Genomic DNA, 18,083 nt, shown 5'->3' with positions numbered 1-18,083 from the left:
CAAAATGACATAGAAAACAAACTTTTGATTGAATTTGTTGAAATTGCATTTTTTGCGTTTTGTTTGCAGACATTTTGAAATTGAAAAAACTAGAAAAAAACAAAAATTTGAAGCTGCGCTCTGCGTATAAAATAGCGAAATTGACTGACGCTTGACACACACACACACATATATGTATATATATATATATATTTTTTCAAATTTCAAGGACATTTGTTGTGGCAATGCGCAAAACAACAATGCACATGTTCAAATATCCTTTGGCCAGCTAACATAATTTTTTTTTTCCAAAAATTACAAGCACCATGTGCTTGCCATAAAATTTTTAAACATCAAAAATTTACATTAAAAGCCTATGCTTAAGACATCAAATTGACTTTTTACGGCTGCGGCAAAAAAAAAAAATTAAGCTAAATAAAAATTTTATATAAAAATCGCTAGCCATTTGTTTATAGCTTGACGTCACAACAATTTGATGGCTTTTTAAATAGTAATCAAAAAAAAAAAAAACTGAATAAGAAAAACAATTAATTTTATGACTTACCAACGTACAGCGCCAAAAGATATAATTAATTTTTTTTTGAGAGAGAATTTGTTATTAAAAAATTTTTTTTTGGGGAAAAGTTTATGCGCGTTTAGAGTTTGAAGACACACAAAAAAAAGTAATGAAAAAAAATTTTTGAATATAGTTTTGGTTTTGGAAACGTTAAGCTATGATTAAATTTTTTTTTTTTAATTATTTTTTTTTTTTTGTAGGTGGTGACGGCGGCGTAAGAGGCGCGGCAACGAGCTTAACGGTCTACTGCGACGGCGACGACGACGACGTTACATGCGGCAAGGCAAGGCGGCGTGGCGCTGCGAGACGTTGCGTTTGCGTTCGCGTTGCACGGCTCTGTACATCGCGGCGTATACCCAACGACTATTGGCCAACAATTTGGCATAGACGCTGGAGACCCCAACATGTATATATATATATATAGAAATACGTGTATATATATATATAAAAGACGCCTTGTGCAGCGGCGACGGCGCTGCTACTGCTGTTGCTGCTGCTGCTGCGACGCTTCGGCTAAACGCACGACAACACAGAGCGAGAAATCCGAAAAAGAAAATATTCGTTCTTTTTTTTCTAACGTTCGTTCGGTTTGCGTTTCCGAATGCAGTCGCTGTTGCTGCCGCAGCAGCAGAGATTGTTGATGCTGCTTGGCTGTTTACTGCTGCTGCTGCTGCTTTCACCTTGAGCTTTTTCTTGTCGTCTATCTCTTCAGGCAGCAGCTTCAGCATTGTCAACACGTTTGGCGCTTTCGATATCGAAAGCTTTTTGCGTCGCAGCGACGCTTCTCGCTTGTGAAGGTCAGCGCAGGCGAAAGCTCTCGACGCGTAGCAAGCGCAACAGTAAAACAAAATGGAAAAAAAGCCGGCCTAAGCTTTTGAATTTTATTTTTTTTTATCCTTCTTGCTTGGGAATTTTTACAAATGGGCCAACGCGGCAAATCGCAAGCAACTGCAGCGCAATTTCGAATTTCCAATTACAGTTTCCATTCCATGCTTGGCAAAAGCTTCCAGCGAAAGCTGCAAGCAAAGCTTAAGCAGTCCGATTTATTGGAGTGGCCGCTCTGCTTAAGCGCAGCTGCAAATGCAATAAAAATAAATGATAAATATTATAAAATATATTAAGATTTAATGTAAATAAATAAGTAAATTAGCTTCAAGGCCTCAGTTGCTCTGGCTGCATAATTGTAATATACAAGTTACAATTAAAATAAATAAATAAATAAAATAAATAAATAAATAAAATAAGTAAATTAAAATAGGCATATGAAAACATTTTTTTTTTTGCTTTTACTACTTTTAATGTAAATAAATAAAAATATGAAAAAATTAATGCTTGCTTCTACTATTTTCAATATATTTTGGTAGTTCTTTATTTGAAACTACATTTTATAGTGAAATTATTAATTCAACTTTATTTAATTTCATGTTAATTCACTATTTAATATTCAATATTTTCAGAAAATTCTTGTGTCAATTATAGATTTTAATAGCATTAAATAAAATATTTTTTTAGTGTCTAAAATTTATTTTTCTTTCTTTTCTTGCTTCAACATTTTTGCTTATATTGTTTTTAATTTAATTAATAGGTTTATTTGCAGTTCTTAGCCTTAAACTGGAGATTGTAGTGTTTTATTTTATTGTTATTTTTTCAGATTTAGGCAGTACTTAGTTTAAATTTGTTAAGGTATTTTAAATAAGCTTTAGCTTAAGACTTGGCCAAAGCTTAGAGTTAAAGCTCGCTGTCATGACGCCAATGATGGAATGCGAAAAATAAACAACAAAATCAACAGTTGCCAGGCAAAGTTTTTCAACTGTAGAAAATCTAAATAATTTCTACACAAAAATAATTTAAGTCTATTTCTATATAAATATATATATGTGGTCGCAACATTAACCAGACAGACAGGCAGACAGACAGAGAGAGAGCAAGATGAGTCTAGCTGGCAGAGATCAAAGTGAAATAGGCTCAATGGAGCTGGCACCTGCCAGCATTGCCGCTATCAATGAACGCATGGGTGGTAACGACACCGACAGAGGCAGCAGGGTAAGCGTCAGCAGAATAAGCACGGGCAAGAGCATTGCCAGCATCGCTGATAGCGGCAGCCTAGCTCAATGGAAGGGGGAAAGTCAAACTCCTACGCGTGCTGATTCGAAGCCAAAAGGGCGTAGTAGTCGCAAATTTACGCGTTCTCCGAACAAGGAGCGACCGACAAAATTTACGCTGGACAGCAATTTGAAGATTACGACGGGCGCTTCATTGATACCCGATTTGAATTTGGTCATTGAACGCATGCGTAGCACCAAAGACGACAGCTATGTCTATTTAGATTATATGCTGCCGAAGGAGAGCGAATATTTTACGCCGTATAGCTTACGCGAGGTGGAATTTGCGAATCTAAATATTCTAAAGCCCTACTATACGGTTACCAGACATGGCGTTACATATTGGCGTATCTCCGAGAATTTCTTTACCCCTCTCAATCAATGGCAACAAGAGTTTCAACAATTTCTTAGCATTATACAAATTCGCACATTCTCCATATTTCGCCTATGGAAGGGATTTAAGGTCTGGGAGAAAACGATCAAGTGGCGTAAATTGAATGCGGCGCGCAATCATCTACAGAATAATCTATTTATAGTTATACCCCAATTGGCCAAGGCTATATTACGCATGCGCTCCGATCTTGTCGTGCTGGAACGTCTCAGCTTTGTCAATGTCGAGAATATTGAGGAATGGCATCCGTTCTATTTTCTGGAAATGCATATGCGCATATATGAACAGCTCAACTATCTGTTTCATGAGTTTCGCACTTTCGTGGGCAGAGCTTTATGTAAGTTATACGATCTTTAAGTTCTTAGAGCAAAACAAAGTGTATTCCTAAGTTGTGTGAGACAAAACACTCAGTTATCGAATCTTGTAAGCGGTACTATTATGAATTTATATTAGTTGTCGAGCAAAGTGTATGCAATAGTCGTATATTAATGCAGAATCTTTCTTTCGAAGAAATGCTATTAATTTAGTTGAAATTTACAGATCGCTCCTGCACTGAAGCTATAATGGCGCGTGGCTTTTATCCTGACGATGAAATCAATTATTATCCATCGGTGAAAAAAATGCGTGAAGCACACAGCTTTATGGATCGAGCACGTAAGCGCGCCTTCTGCAAAACACTGACCAAGTAAGTGGAACTTTCAGTGATTTGATAGCCTATACTAACTGTACTTTATCTTAGCTTTCTTACCTACTGTGATATGATGCTATATCAGATGCTATATCGCGTTACGATCAATAGCTTTGCGGACTTACATAATGCATTCAACGAACATCATTCGGTGGGACCTTCCGAAGCGGAGATAACAAAGCACGATCGCGTCGATATGCGCGTAGAGAAACCTCGACCTGCTCATAAGCCGCAAAATCCATTTTTTCTAGCACAATTACGTTTGCTACCCGATCGCATTGAGGTCGAACCGTTGGAAGAGGTGTTGAAATTAATATTTCAACGCATAACGACGCTAATATTGGATACAGTTTTGGATATACAACCCTTTACAACAGATCAAGACTTTACGCAGTATACGGAGTAGGTTTTTCAATTAGCTTGTATTAACAGCTTTAAATATAGTATCTGTATCTTCAATAGACCTTCAATTATGGGCAGACAAGAGGAGTGTTTATATCAAAGCGCACCAGATTTAACATTTTTGCTACGCTCTGATAGCAAATTCAACTTTAATCGGTAAGTAGCTTAAGTAATCTAATTAAATATCTACTTTAACTTTCGCTTTTAGTAAAAACATATTTGTGCTCTTGCATACCGCCTACGAGCGTGCCCATCTGTATACCACGCGTTTTCATGCTATACGTCAAAATTTTGAAATCGATGCCACCACAGATCCAGAGGATATAAGTACTGAGCGTGATCTGACCGCTCTGCGCAATTATTGCGATCGATACTGTAATAATCTACGCGCCTTGGATGGCATTTTGGAGTGTGTCTTCTTGGGTCTACTGAAACTGGCCCAAAGTGGCTTTAAGGAAGCCGTAACGCCCGTTTGTCAACGTCTGCAAAATGTTTTGGCTTTGTATCTGCCCAAGCTGGCTGAGGAGGAAACAACCAAATGCTATGAGGAAACTCAAGATTTCTATGGACGCATTGGTTTTGAGCCACAGACTACAATCGAAATTGTCGCACATTTGCGCTTCTTGGAAAATTGCCAGGATGAGTTGGGTGAAATCTTTAAGGTTATAGACTATGTGCATGACTTGCTGATCATAATCAAAGACTTTAATATACCCATTGATGATGAGCGTAAAGAAGACTATATGGACACAGAGGATTATATGAATCGCACCAAAGAAACGTTGGTTGAGATTCGAGAGAAGCGACAAGACTTTATTAATCAGTTAGATGATGCCATGCAGGATGAAATTCAAGCGCTAAAAGAAGATATACATGAAGTGGCTGTGGAGGCGTTGGAAAATTGGCTGCTAACGGTAAGTGTTCCATAGCGGAATGAGAAAATTTTTGTATTGATTTATATTAAACCTCTATTTAAACTGTTCTGAAATGTTGCAGAGCAAATCGGATCGTAAAGCTGTCAACGATAAGCTGGACTCGCTGCTTAGTCGCATGAACGAATGTCGCGAGCGTGCGGACGAGTATATAGGCTATCAAAAGGAATTCAAAATCGATCTGACTATGTATGAGGAAATGGATAGCGGCTTCTATGATATACGCATGCGTCAAAATCTTTATCAAACTCTAACCGATTGGGAGGAATCATTGGCTGCCTGGATGGCGGCAGATTTCAATACGCTGCCTGTAAACGACATGGTCGATTTGAATGCCAAGACCATAAAGAATTGCATGCAATTCCAAAAATATTTACCCGAGAACGATATAGTGCCAGTGTTGCAAAAGTCGGCAGAGGAATTCAAAGAGAAACTGCCTGTTATAGGTTATCTGCGTAATCCCAATCTGCGTGCGGTAAGCTTCATCTAATATACGCATAAACAATAATAATGAAAATGAATTTTGAACTACAGCGCCATTGGACTGAGATAGAAGAACTGTTGGGTCACAAATTCTTTCAGGAGAAGGACATTAAAATTGCCACATACGAGGAGGTGCATGCATTTGATGATGAAACGAATGCAGAGGCCCTCATGCAGATCTCCTCGCAATCTACGGGCGAAACACAGCTGGAGAATATGCTAAAGGGCATTGAGACGATGTGGAAGGAAACTGAGCTGTCTATTGTATCGCATCACGATCAAAAGGATGTGTTTATTCTAGCAGGCACTGAGGAGTTGCAAGCTGTACTCGATGATGCAAATGTTAATGTCAATACCATTGCGGCTTCCAAGTTCGTGGGGCCCATTAAGGGACGTGTAGACGAGTGGATAAATGCTTTGGATCAGTTCAGCAAAACGTTTGGTAGGCCTAAGATAAAATTTCATTAAAAACTAAAAATAACATGTAAGTTAACCAGAGGCTTGGATGGATTGCCAAGGGGCTTGGATATACTTGGAAGCAATTTTCGCCTCACCCGATATACAACGTCAGCTGCCCAGTGAAGCGAAAATGTTCTATATGGTGGACAAAAGCTTCAAGGAGATCCTACGACAAGCTAAAAAGGTAGCGCTAGCTTTACCAACAATGTCCAGTGTGGAGGTATATAATGCCTTAGTAGAGAATAATCGTTTGCTGGATTTAATATCACGCGGTCTGGAAGCTTATCTGGAAGTTAAGCGTGTTGTATTTCCAAGGTAAGAGCATTTTAAATTATTTAAAGCCAAACAGTTGTAATATTTCTTCTTTTAGATTCTATTTTCTATCTAATGATGAACTCCTGGAGATTTTGGCACAAACGCGCGTACCCCAATCGGTGCAGCCGCATTTGCGCAAATGTTTCGATGCCATTTATCGTCTGGAGTTTGGACAAAAGGAAGGCGGCGATGGCAAAATGATACCCACCAACGATATCATCGCCTTTCTCTCACCCGAGGGCGAAAAGCTGCAGTTTGGCAAAGGACTGAAAGCACGCGGTGCTGTTGAAGAATGGCTCAGTAAGGTGGAGGAGGCCATGTTTGTCTCTTGCAAGCGCTATATGCGCTTTGGCTATCAATGCTATGCGGCCAAAGATCGCGACGAATGGTTCCAAGATCATCCCAATCAGGTGGTGCTCACCGTCTCACAGGTACAGTGGGCAGCCGACATACATAAAATTGTTGATTTCAAAGAGAAGTCTGTGCTATCGGTTACCGATCGCATGTTGAAATTCGAAACCAAGTGTCTGCAAGATCTGGGCGCATTGGCAGCACTAACGCGTAAGAATATCTCATCGTTGCTGAGAAAGATTCTATGCGCTTTGATTACGATTGATGTGCATGCCAAGGATTCGGTGCGTATGCTTATCGAAAAGGAGGTGAAGAGCACGTAAGTTCCAGAGTAATCCTTTCGATCCGTCCCGATATTACACTTTTTCTTGTAATTATTATTATCTTACTCCTTTTTTTTTCCATTCCTTTCGGAAAAAGCAAAAACACCGAATATTTTCAATTCATATGCGTTGTTTTTGATTTTGACGAAAGGAAAGAAATAAATGCTGCCCATCTCCAATCTCAACCTATCTATTTTTCTGTTGCTCTAGCAATGACTTCAACTGGCTTAAAATGTTGCGCTTCTATTGGGTCATTGAAACGGAGACTGTTACCTCCAGAATGGCTGCCGCCAATATTCCCTACTACTATGAGTATTTGGGAGCTGGCGGTGTGCTCGTGCTGACGCCCTTGACCGATCGTTGTTATCTCTGTCTGATGGGCGCTTTTCAAATGGATTTGGGCGGCGCTCCCGCTGGTCCGGCTGGTACAGGCAAAACGGAAACCACCAAGGATTTGGCCAAGGCCTTAGCCAAGCAGTGTGTAGTGTTCAATTGTTCTGATGGCTTGGACTACAAGATGATGGGTCGCTTCTTCTCGGGCTTGGCACAATGCGGCGCCTGGTGTTGCTTTGATGAGTTCAATCGCATAGACATTGAAGTGTTGTCCGTCATAGCGCAGCAGTTGATAACGATACGTACGGCAAAGTTTATGCGAGTGAAGCGTTTTATGTTTGAGGGACGTGAGATAAAGATAAATCATTCGTGCTGCGTGTTTATTACAATGAATCCAGGCTATGCGGGTCGTACTGAGCTGCCGGATAACTTGAAAGCGCTATTCCGTCCCATATCCATGATGGTGCCCGATTATGCGCTTATCTCTGAGGTGATTCTGTACTCCGAGGGCTTTGAGGATCCCAAGATCTTGGCACGCAAAATGGTGCAAATGTATCAGCTCTGCAGTCAGCAGTTGAGTCAACAGAATCATTATGATTTCGGTATGCGTGCCGTCAAGTCCGTGCTGGTTATGGCGGGCGCCTTGAAGCGTGCCTCGCCCGATCAGCGTGAGGATATTACGCTTATTGCCGCGCTGCGTGATTCCAATATACCCAAGTTCTTGGCGGATGATGCGGTGCTCTTCCGTGGCATTCTCAGCGATCTGTTCCCGGGCGTGGAGCTGCCCGACTCCCAGCATCCGCACTTGGAGAAAAGTCTACGCTTGGGTCTGCGCAACAAGAATCTGCAGCCAGTGGCAACAACCATACGCAAGTGTTTGCAGCTTTATGAGACAATGTGTGTACGTTGGGGTGTCATGACTGTGGGACCCACTGGTGGTGGCAAATCTGTGGTGCTGCATGCTTTGGAATTCGCCTTGGCTCATCTTTTTGAGAACGAAGTGCAAGATCCTAATTTTCGTCCTGTCGTCATTCAGACAATGAATCCCAAAGCTGTGAGCATGAATGAGCTTTATGGTTATGTAGATCTCAAAACTTTGGAGTGGCAAGATGGTCTCCTGGGCTTAGCTGTACGCACGGCCACAAATGTAGAAGGTAAGTTTTTGAATATTCACAAAGTTTTTCGCAAATTTTAATCACCGAAAACAAGGAGAATTTCAATTCAAAATGATAATAAAAAATATTTATACAACCTTTCAAATTATGATCCTTTAAAAATGTTACCCTCCAACATTTTTTTTTTCAAAATTTTGATATACAATTTTTTAATTTAGACGAAATCCATCAATGGATTATGTGCGATGGTCCGGTGGACGCCGTATGGATTGAGAATCTCAACACCGTGCTGGATGATAACAAAATGTTATGTTTGGCCAATTCGGAGCGAATAAAACTGACTGCCTGGATACATATGCTGTTCGAAGTCCAAGATTTGCTGCAGGCCTCACCAGCTACGGTGTCACGTTGTGGCATGGTTTATGTAGATCCCGGCGATTTGGGTTGGATACCGCTGGTCGATACATGGCGTGAAGTGGACATGAGCAAAAAGTTAACGCCAGCCCTAGCTGAATTTCAATATCAGCTGTTTATTAATTACTTTGAGAAGGCATTAAAGATAGAACGCAAACGCGCTAATTACACAATACATCAAGTGATGGGCTCCAAGGTGCGTTTATGCTGTTCCCTTATCTCTTCACAACTGGAGAACGTGCGCTGGGGGCCGCTCAATGATGAACAGGCAAAGAATTTAATAACGAAAATCTTTGCTTGGTGCGTACTCTGGGCGATCGCTTCCAATATGAAAGATGCAGAGAAAGTGGGTTTCGAGGATCAATGGAGCAAAACAATGGCCGTGCATCCACATATGGAGTAAGTTTCAAAAGAAAAACTATGATTTATATATATTATTTATGGAACATTTGCAGTTTACCACGCCAGACCATGTGGAATTTTCGCATAGACTTGGAAAAACAAGATTGGGGCAAATGGAACGATATAATGCCCAAGTTTGTGTTCAGCTCGGATATATCCTACTATGATATGCAGGTGCCAACAGTGGATACAACAAAATATGGGTAAGTTTTCTATGCAAATTCTTCTCGCTGCAACTAAACCGATATATACATATGCTCCTTAGCTATATAGCAGACATTTTATTTAAGCGCGATTATCCGGTGCTCTTTACGGGTGAAACGGGTGTGGGCAAAACCGTTTTAGCCGTAAGCTGCATGAAGCGCTTAGCCGAGGGTCGCGTCATACCCGTAGTGCTCAATTTTTCGGCCCAAACGAGCAGTTTGCGTACACAGGAAATGATTGAGGGGCCACTGGAGAAACGCAAGCGCACGCAGCTGGGCGCACCGGTGGGAAAGACTGTTATTGTATTCATTGATGATGTCAATATGCCCAAGTTGGATACATATGGCAGCCAGCCGGCCATTGAGTTGCTCAGGTAAATAACAAAGTCTTTATTTTAATATGGAAAGTTGCTTAAGCTGCTTGTCTACAGACAGTTTCTGGACTTTAAGGGCTTCTATGATCGCGAGAAACTCTTCTGGAAGGATATTTTGGATGTGGTGCTGGGCTGTGCCTGTGCTCCGCCAGGTGGTGGTCGTAATCCGCTTACACCACGCTTTGTCCGTCACTTTGCGCTCTTCTCGCTGCCCAAGCCCAACGAGGAGACACTCACTCAAATCTTCAATGGCATTCTATTGGGTTTTCTGGATACCTTCGCTTCGGCTATACGCGCTCTATCCGAATCCATTGTCCATGCCTGCGTCGATGTTTATATGCGTGTGTCCAAGGTTATGCTGCCGACGCCAGATCGCTCGCATTATATATTCAATTTACGTGATTTATCCAAGTGTATTCAAGGCATATTGCAGGCAAATAATATGTACTACAATATGGAGAATCAGATACTGCGTTTGTTCTATCATGAGACGACGCGTGTGTTTCACGATCGCTTGATCAACTCCGATGACAAGGCCATGTTCCAAAAGCTCATGAACGATGTGTGCCTCTATCATTTTAAACGTGACGTCGTCAAGCCCGAAGAGCCCGCCATACTCTTTGGTGATTTTATGGTCTTTGGCAAGCCCAAAAATGAGCGCATCTATGATGAGATTAAGGATCATAGCAAACTGGAAAGCGTGCTCAATGATTATATAGCTGACTTCAATTCTATGGCTGTGGGCAAGCAGATGAAGCTGATTCTCTTTCAGGACGCCATGGAGCATACGGTGCGTTTGGCTCGCTTGCTGCGCAGTGATCGTGGCAATGGTTTGCTTGTGGGCGTGGCCGGCATGGGCAAACAATCCTTGACGCGTCTGGCTGCTCATGTTAATGAATATAACTGCTGGCAAATCGAAATGCGACGCAATTACGATATAAACGGTTTCCATGAAGATCTACGTGTTCTTTATCGCATTGGTGGTGTAAGTCTAAAAACATAGCTGATCAATAGTTATTATAAATCATAATTCTTGGTAATTAGTTATTTGTCAAAATGATGATTAAGTTTGTTCAATTAGGAATACTTTTGGTTTAACTTAATTACTTATTGATTGCGATTTCAAGTAATTCAAAAATATTTCGGCATATGAAAATATAATCAAAAATAATTTGAAGATTACTTTATATTCATTTTGATAATTTAAAAAAATATATATAATAATGCTCTTGCACTATTTGTCGTTCGTTAAGTTAATCAAAAATCAGTCGACTAACTAAACTGTTGATTTAGATTTTGATCATTTGTAATCGTAAAGTTCAAAGCACATATAAACAATTCAATTATCATAAAATATTTGTTTAGTAACCCTAATCGCAATTTAACAACGATATGCTTAATTTAATTTTTCTTTTATAGATCAGTGATCAGCCAGTGGTATTTCTGCTAATCGACAGTCAAATTGTCGAGGAAGAATTTCTGGAGGATATAAATAACATACTCAATTCCGGTGAGGTGCCCAATTTATTTGAAGGCGATGATTTTGAAAAAGTTATTCTGGATGCGCGTGATGCCTGCAATGCTGCCAACAAAGATGGCGTAAGTGGTTAGCCCTTTGAATTGAAAGGAAATTTTTAACTTGGACTTTTTTCTTGCAGGCCTGTCCACGTGATGAGATCTATAAGTTTTTTATAAATCGTGTGCGCAACAATCTGCATGTGGTCATGTCGATGAGTCCTGTGGGCGATGCATTCCGCCGACGTTGCCGCATGTTTCCTTCGCTAGTGAATTGCACCACTATTGATTGGTTCACCAGCTGGCCGACAGAGGCGCTTTATTCGGTAGCCATGGGCTTGTTGACAAAGATTGCGCCCAATATGAATGATCGCGTAGCCTTGGCCAGCACAACAGTGTTTATGCATAAGGTAAGCTAGAATAATTTTTATTTGAAGCAGTCTAATCTGCGCGTCCTTTTAGACAGTCGAAGATGCTTCGGAGCGCTTCTACAAGGAGATGAAGCGACATTACTATACAACGCCCAGCAGTTATCTGGAGCTCTTGAAGCTCTATCAGAGTTTACTAAAAGACAAACGCATGGAAATTGTTGCCAAACGCAAACGCATAGCCAACGGTCTCAACAAGCTGCTGGAAACGAACGAAGTGGTAAGTAACATTCTAAGACTCTAAACTATACAAATATATAAACTTGCACTTTATGCAGATTGCTGTGATGCAAGTAGAACTGGAGGTTATGGTGCCGCAGCTAGATGAAAAGTCAGCGCTGATGAAGTCGCTTGTTGATAATCTAACCAAGGAGACCAAACAGGCGGATGCAGTAAAACAGGGCGTAATGGAGGATGAAGCAAATGCAAAGGAGAAAGCTGCTGCAGCTCAGGCAATATCAGAAGATGCAAGTAAAGATTTGGAAATAGCAATGCCAACGCTGCGTGAAGCGGAAGATGCGCTCAAAGGTCTAACCAAAGCGGATATTAATGAGTTGAAATCGTTTACAACGCCACCAGCTTTGGTGCAGTTCTGCATGGAGGCAGTTTGTATTCTGCTGGGTGCCAAGTAAGTAAAGCTTAGACTTAGACTAAGTTTATGACTAACTTGTGGCTTACGCTAGACCCACTTGGGCTTCAGCCAAGGCTATAATGGCGGATACCAATTTTATAAAGCGTCTGTTTGAATACGACAAGGAGCACATGAAGGACGATGTGCTCAAGAAGGTGAAAAAGTATATAGACCACAAAGACTTTGTGCCAGCGGTAAGAATTTAACAAAAATGTTGGAAGTTCTTAGCTCAAAGCTAAAATTTTTACATAGAAATTCGAAAAAGTCTCGAAGGTAGCCAAATCTGTAAGCATGTGGGTCATATCAATGGATAAATTCAACAAAGTCTACAAAGTGGTGGAGCCCAAAATCAAGCGCAAAGAAGCTGCCGAGGCAGAACTTAAGGATGTAATGCGTGTGCTGCGTCAGAAGCAAAAGGAACTGGCTGCAGTGGAAGCTAAGATACAAGCACTACGCGACAGTTTGGAGGAGAAGCAGCAAGAATTTCAGGTAATACAGGATAATGTCGATTTAACCTATGGACGCATCAATCGCGCCGGACGTTTAACCTCAGCGCTGTCGGATGAACAAGTGCGCTGGCGTGAAACGGTAAAGCAACTGACAGCGGACTTGGCCTGTGTGCCGGGCGATGTGCTTGTTGCTGCGGCTTGTGTCGCCTATTTGGGCGCTTTCTCCAACGAATATCGTCGTGAGATGAGCAAGCTGTGGGTAACCAAATGCCATGAGTTCGCCATACCATCGAGCGGTGATTTTAATCTGCTGAAAGTGCTGGGCGATCCCTATGAGATGCGTCAATGGAATGTCGATGGTTTGCCCAAGGATAATATATCCACTGAGAATGGTATTTATGCTACGCGCGCTTTGCGCTGGGCGCTCATGATTGATCCACAGGAGCAGGCCAATCGCTGGATACGCAATATGGAGAAAGCAAACAATTTGCAAGTTATCAAAATGACCGATGGCAATATGATGCGTATTCTGGAGAATAGTGTGCGTCAAGGCTATCCGGTATTACTTGAGGAAATCGATGAAACCATTGATCCCTCGCTACGTCCCATCTTGCAACGTGAAACGTATAAATTCGAGGGACGCATCTATTTGAAACTGGGCGATCAGGTTATAGACTACGACAATAATTTTAAACTGTATATGACAACAAAGCTACCGAATCCACATTATTTACCCGAAGTCTGCATAAATGTTACGCTCGTTAACTTTTTGGTTACAGAAAGCGGTTTGGAAGATCAGCTGCTAGCGTAAGTAAACTTCAAAACCGCAAACTAAAACTATTATAGAATATTTGTACTCTAGCGATATTGTTGCTATTGAACTGCCCGCTATGGAGGCACAACGTAATGATCTAGTGGTAAAAATCAATGCTGATAAGCAGCAGCTGCTCTCATTGGAAGATAAAGTGCTAAAGCTGTTGTTCAATTCCGAGGGTAATATTTTAGATGACGAAGAACTTGTGGAAACACTCAATGATGCTAAAGTAATAAACTTAGTTAAAACTCTAAGAATTCTTGCACTTACCTCGGTTTCTCTTCTTTCTTCGTTAAGGAAACATCACTTATTATTGCTGCACGTCTCATTGATACCGAAGAAACGGAGAAAGTCATTACAGCTTCGCGTGAGCGTTATCGCATTTTAGCTTCCAGAGGTGCCATACTGTACTTTGTAGTCGCTGGTCTGGCGGAAATAGATCCCATGTACCAGTACAGTCTTAAGTACTTTACGCAGGTCTTTTGTAATGTCCTGCGTGTAGATCATCCAGTCATGACTGTGGAGTTGCGCATTTCATCGCTTATGGTAGATGAGCTGAAATTTATTTACGACAATATTTCACGTGGTCTTTTTGAAAATCATAAAATGATATTTAGCTTTTTACTAGCACTGGCAGTGGAGCGTCAAGAGGGACGCGTTACAGATGATGAATTTGGTTTTCTTACACGCGGCGCTGTGGGCGCTGTGCGTGCCAAGAAGATGCCGACTAGCATTAAGCTTAGCCAAATGGAATGGGATGCGTGCTTGTTTCTGGAGGAAAACTTTAAAGACTTCTTTGGTGGCTTAAGCGATGAAATGGACAAGTCTTTTGTCATACAGATGCAGGACAACAAGGAGGTGTTTGATTATGCCAAAACCAAAGCGGAACCAACTGAAAAATGGAACAAGCGTTTAAGAATTTTCCATAAACTCATGTTTATAGCCACATACCGCAAGCCGCGTTTTTTGCTCAATGTAGTTCACTATTTGAACAGCACTGTGGGCAAATACTTTACGGAGCCCGCCTCGGGCACACAGCTGAGCACAGTGTAAGTAATTTTGTAGTCCAGCAAGTCCAAGACCAAATCTAAGTGTTTACTTGCTTTTAGTTTTGCTGATACTTCAGCAATAACACCACTTATCTTTGTGTTATCCACGGGTTCTGATCCTATGGCGGGTTTCATCAAATTCACCATTGAAATGAAGTATACGGATAAATATTATTCCATTTCGTTGGGTCAGGGCCAAGGACCGTTAGCGGAAAGTTTAATTGACAAAAGTCTGCGCATGGGTCACTGGGTCTTTCTGCAGAATTGTCACTTGGCCACCTCCTGGATGCGCACGCTGGAAACGATTGTGCGCAATTTAACGCTCGGCATTACCAAAGCACATGCCGACTTTCGTCTATTTCTGTCATCCATGCCAACACCAACGTTTCCCATTAGCGTGCTGCAGAATTCAGTGAAAATAACAAATGAACCACCCAAGGGTATTAAAGCCAACATTATTGGCGCCTTGGCAGATCTGAAAATCGAGTTCTTTGAGCAGCATGTGCAGAATGGCAACTGGCGTGCCATAGTCTTCGGCTTGTGCATGTTTCATGCTGTGCTGCTGGAACGTCGCAAGTTTGGACCGCTTGGCTGGAATATTACCTATGAGTTTAGTGAAAGTGATCGTGAGTGCGGCTTAAAGACTTTGGATTTCTTTATAAATCGAGAGATTATGGAGGATATACCTTGGGAAGCAATACTCTATATTAATGGCGACATTACTTGGGGTGGTCGTGTTACAGACTATTGGGATCTGCGCTGTTTACGCACTATACTTACTATATTCTCTTCGTCTCGCATTGTTCAACCGGGTTATAAATATTGCCGCGGTGAATCCTATTATCGTGATCCAGGACACAAGACGCTGAAGGAATATGCCACATATGTGCAGGGTTTTCCTGTTTTAGAGGATCCGGAAATCTTTGGCATGAATCAAAATGCAAACATTGTATTCCAAAGCAAAGAAACTGAGTTCTTCATAAACACCTTGCTGCTGGGACAACCACGTTCCTCGGCGGATGAGGGTCAAGCGCAGGAGAATGAAATTATCCTGCAATCCATAGCGCGTATACAAGGTCTGCTGACTACCAAAATACAACGCGAACCCATACATGATACACTCACGGTGGTAAGTTGGAATTTAGCTGGGGATTATATATACACAAATTCCTTTTTATTTCATTATCTCGCTCTCTCTTTCACTTTGCAGCTGGACAGCAAAGGACAAACACCTTCCTTAACGACCGTGCTGGTGCAAGAAATAGATCGTTTCAATATTGCCTTGGGCATACTGCATGACAGTCTAACAAATCTGGGTAAAGCTATTAAGGGTCTGGTGGTCATGTCTGAAGACTTGGAAGCTGTCTTCAAAGCTTTGCTTGCCAATCAAGTGCCCGCGATGTGGGCAAAGCGCAGCTTTCTCTCCATTAAACCGCTGCCCAGTTATATTGTGGACTTCCAACGACGCATAGATTTTATACAGCATTGGGCAGAAAACGGTCAACCACGCTCTTATTGGATAAGCGGCTTCTTCTTTCCACAATCTTTTCTCACAGGCGTACTGCAGACATATGCACGACGACGTGTGCTGCCTATAGATTCGCTTAAAATAGATTTTTCTATAGTGGAATTGGAGCTAGTGCAGCAAGACTTTTTCGAAGTGCATACCGCACATCACAACGTAAGCTTATGAGCTATAAATAAATGTGATAAATAAGAATTAATAATTTAAATTAATAACTTTACTTGCAGGACGCACGACTCTATGGCAGTCTGGAGGAGTGCACCGATGCTGCTATCAATGTGCATGGCATTTTTGTAGAAGCTGCACGCTGGGATTTGTCCAAGGGCGGTCTATGCGATGCCAAGTTTGGTGAACTTTATACACGCATGCCGGTTGTACGCTTTTTGCCCTGCCTGGAAGTAGCTCCGACCGCACGTTATGAATCACCATTATATAAGACACAGCAGCGTTCCGGTGTGCTATCGACAACGGGTCATTCCACAAATTTTGTGCTGGCGATATTGCTTAAGAGCTTAAATGATCCGGAATTTTGGATTATGCGTGGCACGGCGTTGGTTTGTGCCGTTATGGAGAATGTTTCATGAAATTCTTTCGCTTCCTTATATTTTAAACTCTTTAAAGACAGAGAAAGACACAAATAAAGATAACGAAAGAGAGAGAGAGAGAGAGAGAGAGAGAGATACCTTTTGCAATGTTTTACCAAACTACAAATATACATTACAAGTTTTTAAATTTTTAACGTAGTAAACTTACTTTCTACTTATTTTTTGTTTTTCATACAAACCTTAGAACTAAAACTTTACCAATAGCAGAATTATATAGATTCTTTATATTCTATAACATAAACTTACTTTGTTCATACATAATGCGAGAGTTCATAGAGTACTATATAGATTTTATATATTCTATATAACATTCCATAACAAAAACTTACTTTTTGCATACCTAAAACCAACAATTATAGAGAATTACATAGATTTGCTATATTTTCCATATAATTTTCTATAACATAAACTTACTTTTTCATACCTAACAACAAAGATTATAAAATATATTATATTCTCTGCTCATACATATTTTTCATAATACATAATTTATTTTCACATCAAGATTTTTATTAGTTCCATATGCGCATACATAAGTATAGTATTATATATATGTTGGTATTATTTTTATATATTATAATATTGTATTGTATATTTTATTCTGTTTTTTAGCAACAAGCAGTTAAAACTTGCACATGTTTGCATATTGAATATTTTTTGTTTAGCAACATTTAAAATACGTTCAAGTCCTTAAGGTTCATTTCAGTTAACTACACATTTAGATTTCAAATATAATATGTATGTTTCGTATATTTTATATCAATTGATTTTATACATATATGTATGTATGTGTATGTAAATAAGTTCAAAGCGTTGTTTTTGAAAAACAAAAGTCTTTTTCTAGTGTGTGAACCTCTAAAAATTTGAACTAAATTGAACTAAAAATATATAAGCGCTCAACTTTATAATATACCAAGTACAGTTGTGCACAAAAACAAAAACATACGCAAAATGTATATGAAATAAAAATATAGAAAAATATTATAGTATATATAGTATGGAAGGCAATGCTTAGTACAAAAAGGAATGTTAGTTTTTGTTTTGTTTAGTGCCAATTTTGTAAAATTATTGCCTTTCTAAGTAATACTGCCGACTTCTTCTGTTTCTTGTTAGGCTAACGAGTTTAAGGGCACAAGGTGTATTCGTTTTTTTTTTTGGTAAATGGAATGGTAAATTTTGTTGGAATAAACTTAAGGGCTAATTATTGCTGGAATTTTTTTAGCG

At 40.4% G+C, this 18,083-nt stretch overlaps 1 protein-coding gene and 1 long non-coding RNA gene across 2 annotated transcripts in view; one reads left to right on the top strand and one right to left on the bottom strand.

The window, feature by feature from the left end:
* The window catches only part of LOC108607124, a 30,350-nt gene extending 29,661 nt beyond the window's left edge, over positions 1 to 689 (bottom strand). The window contains exon 1 of the long non-coding RNA XR_001915482.1: positions 545 to 689. This is a non-coding gene — a long non-coding RNA (uncharacterized LOC108607124). The remainder of the gene's footprint in view (positions 1 to 544) is intronic.
* Positions 690 to 2,485: 1,796 nt separating this feature from the next.
* Positions 2,486 to 16,955, top strand: LOC108605391 (dynein heavy chain 6, axonemal). Its single transcript, XM_017995061.1, has 25 exons — positions 2,486 to 3,386; positions 3,590 to 3,734; positions 3,789 to 4,139; positions 4,200 to 4,295; positions 4,348 to 5,053; positions 5,136 to 5,546; positions 5,606 to 5,996; positions 6,052 to 6,328; positions 6,384 to 6,998; positions 7,213 to 8,489; positions 8,669 to 9,263; positions 9,320 to 9,469; positions 9,532 to 9,843; positions 9,901 to 10,828; positions 11,263 to 11,442; positions 11,502 to 11,768; positions 11,821 to 12,006; positions 12,065 to 12,414; positions 12,470 to 12,611; positions 12,670 to 13,673; positions 13,729 to 13,909; positions 13,978 to 14,729; positions 14,790 to 15,858; positions 15,940 to 16,410; positions 16,482 to 16,955. The coding sequence occupies exons 1-25, from the start codon at positions 2,486 to 2,488 to the stop codon at positions 16,836 to 16,838; spliced, it is 12,114 nt and encodes a 4,037-aa protein (XP_017850550.1). The 3' UTR covers positions 16,839 to 16,955.
* Positions 16,956 to 18,083: the final 1,128 nt, after the last annotated feature.

This window comes from Drosophila busckii, chromosome X (assembly GCF_011750605.1).
Source record: "Drosophila busckii strain San Diego stock center, stock number 13000-0081.31 chromosome X, ASM1175060v1, whole genome shotgun sequence".
Classification (NCBI taxonomy): domain Eukaryota; kingdom Metazoa; phylum Arthropoda; class Insecta; order Diptera; family Drosophilidae; genus Drosophila; species Drosophila busckii.
This window is presented reverse-complemented; position numbering and strand designations above follow the sequence as displayed.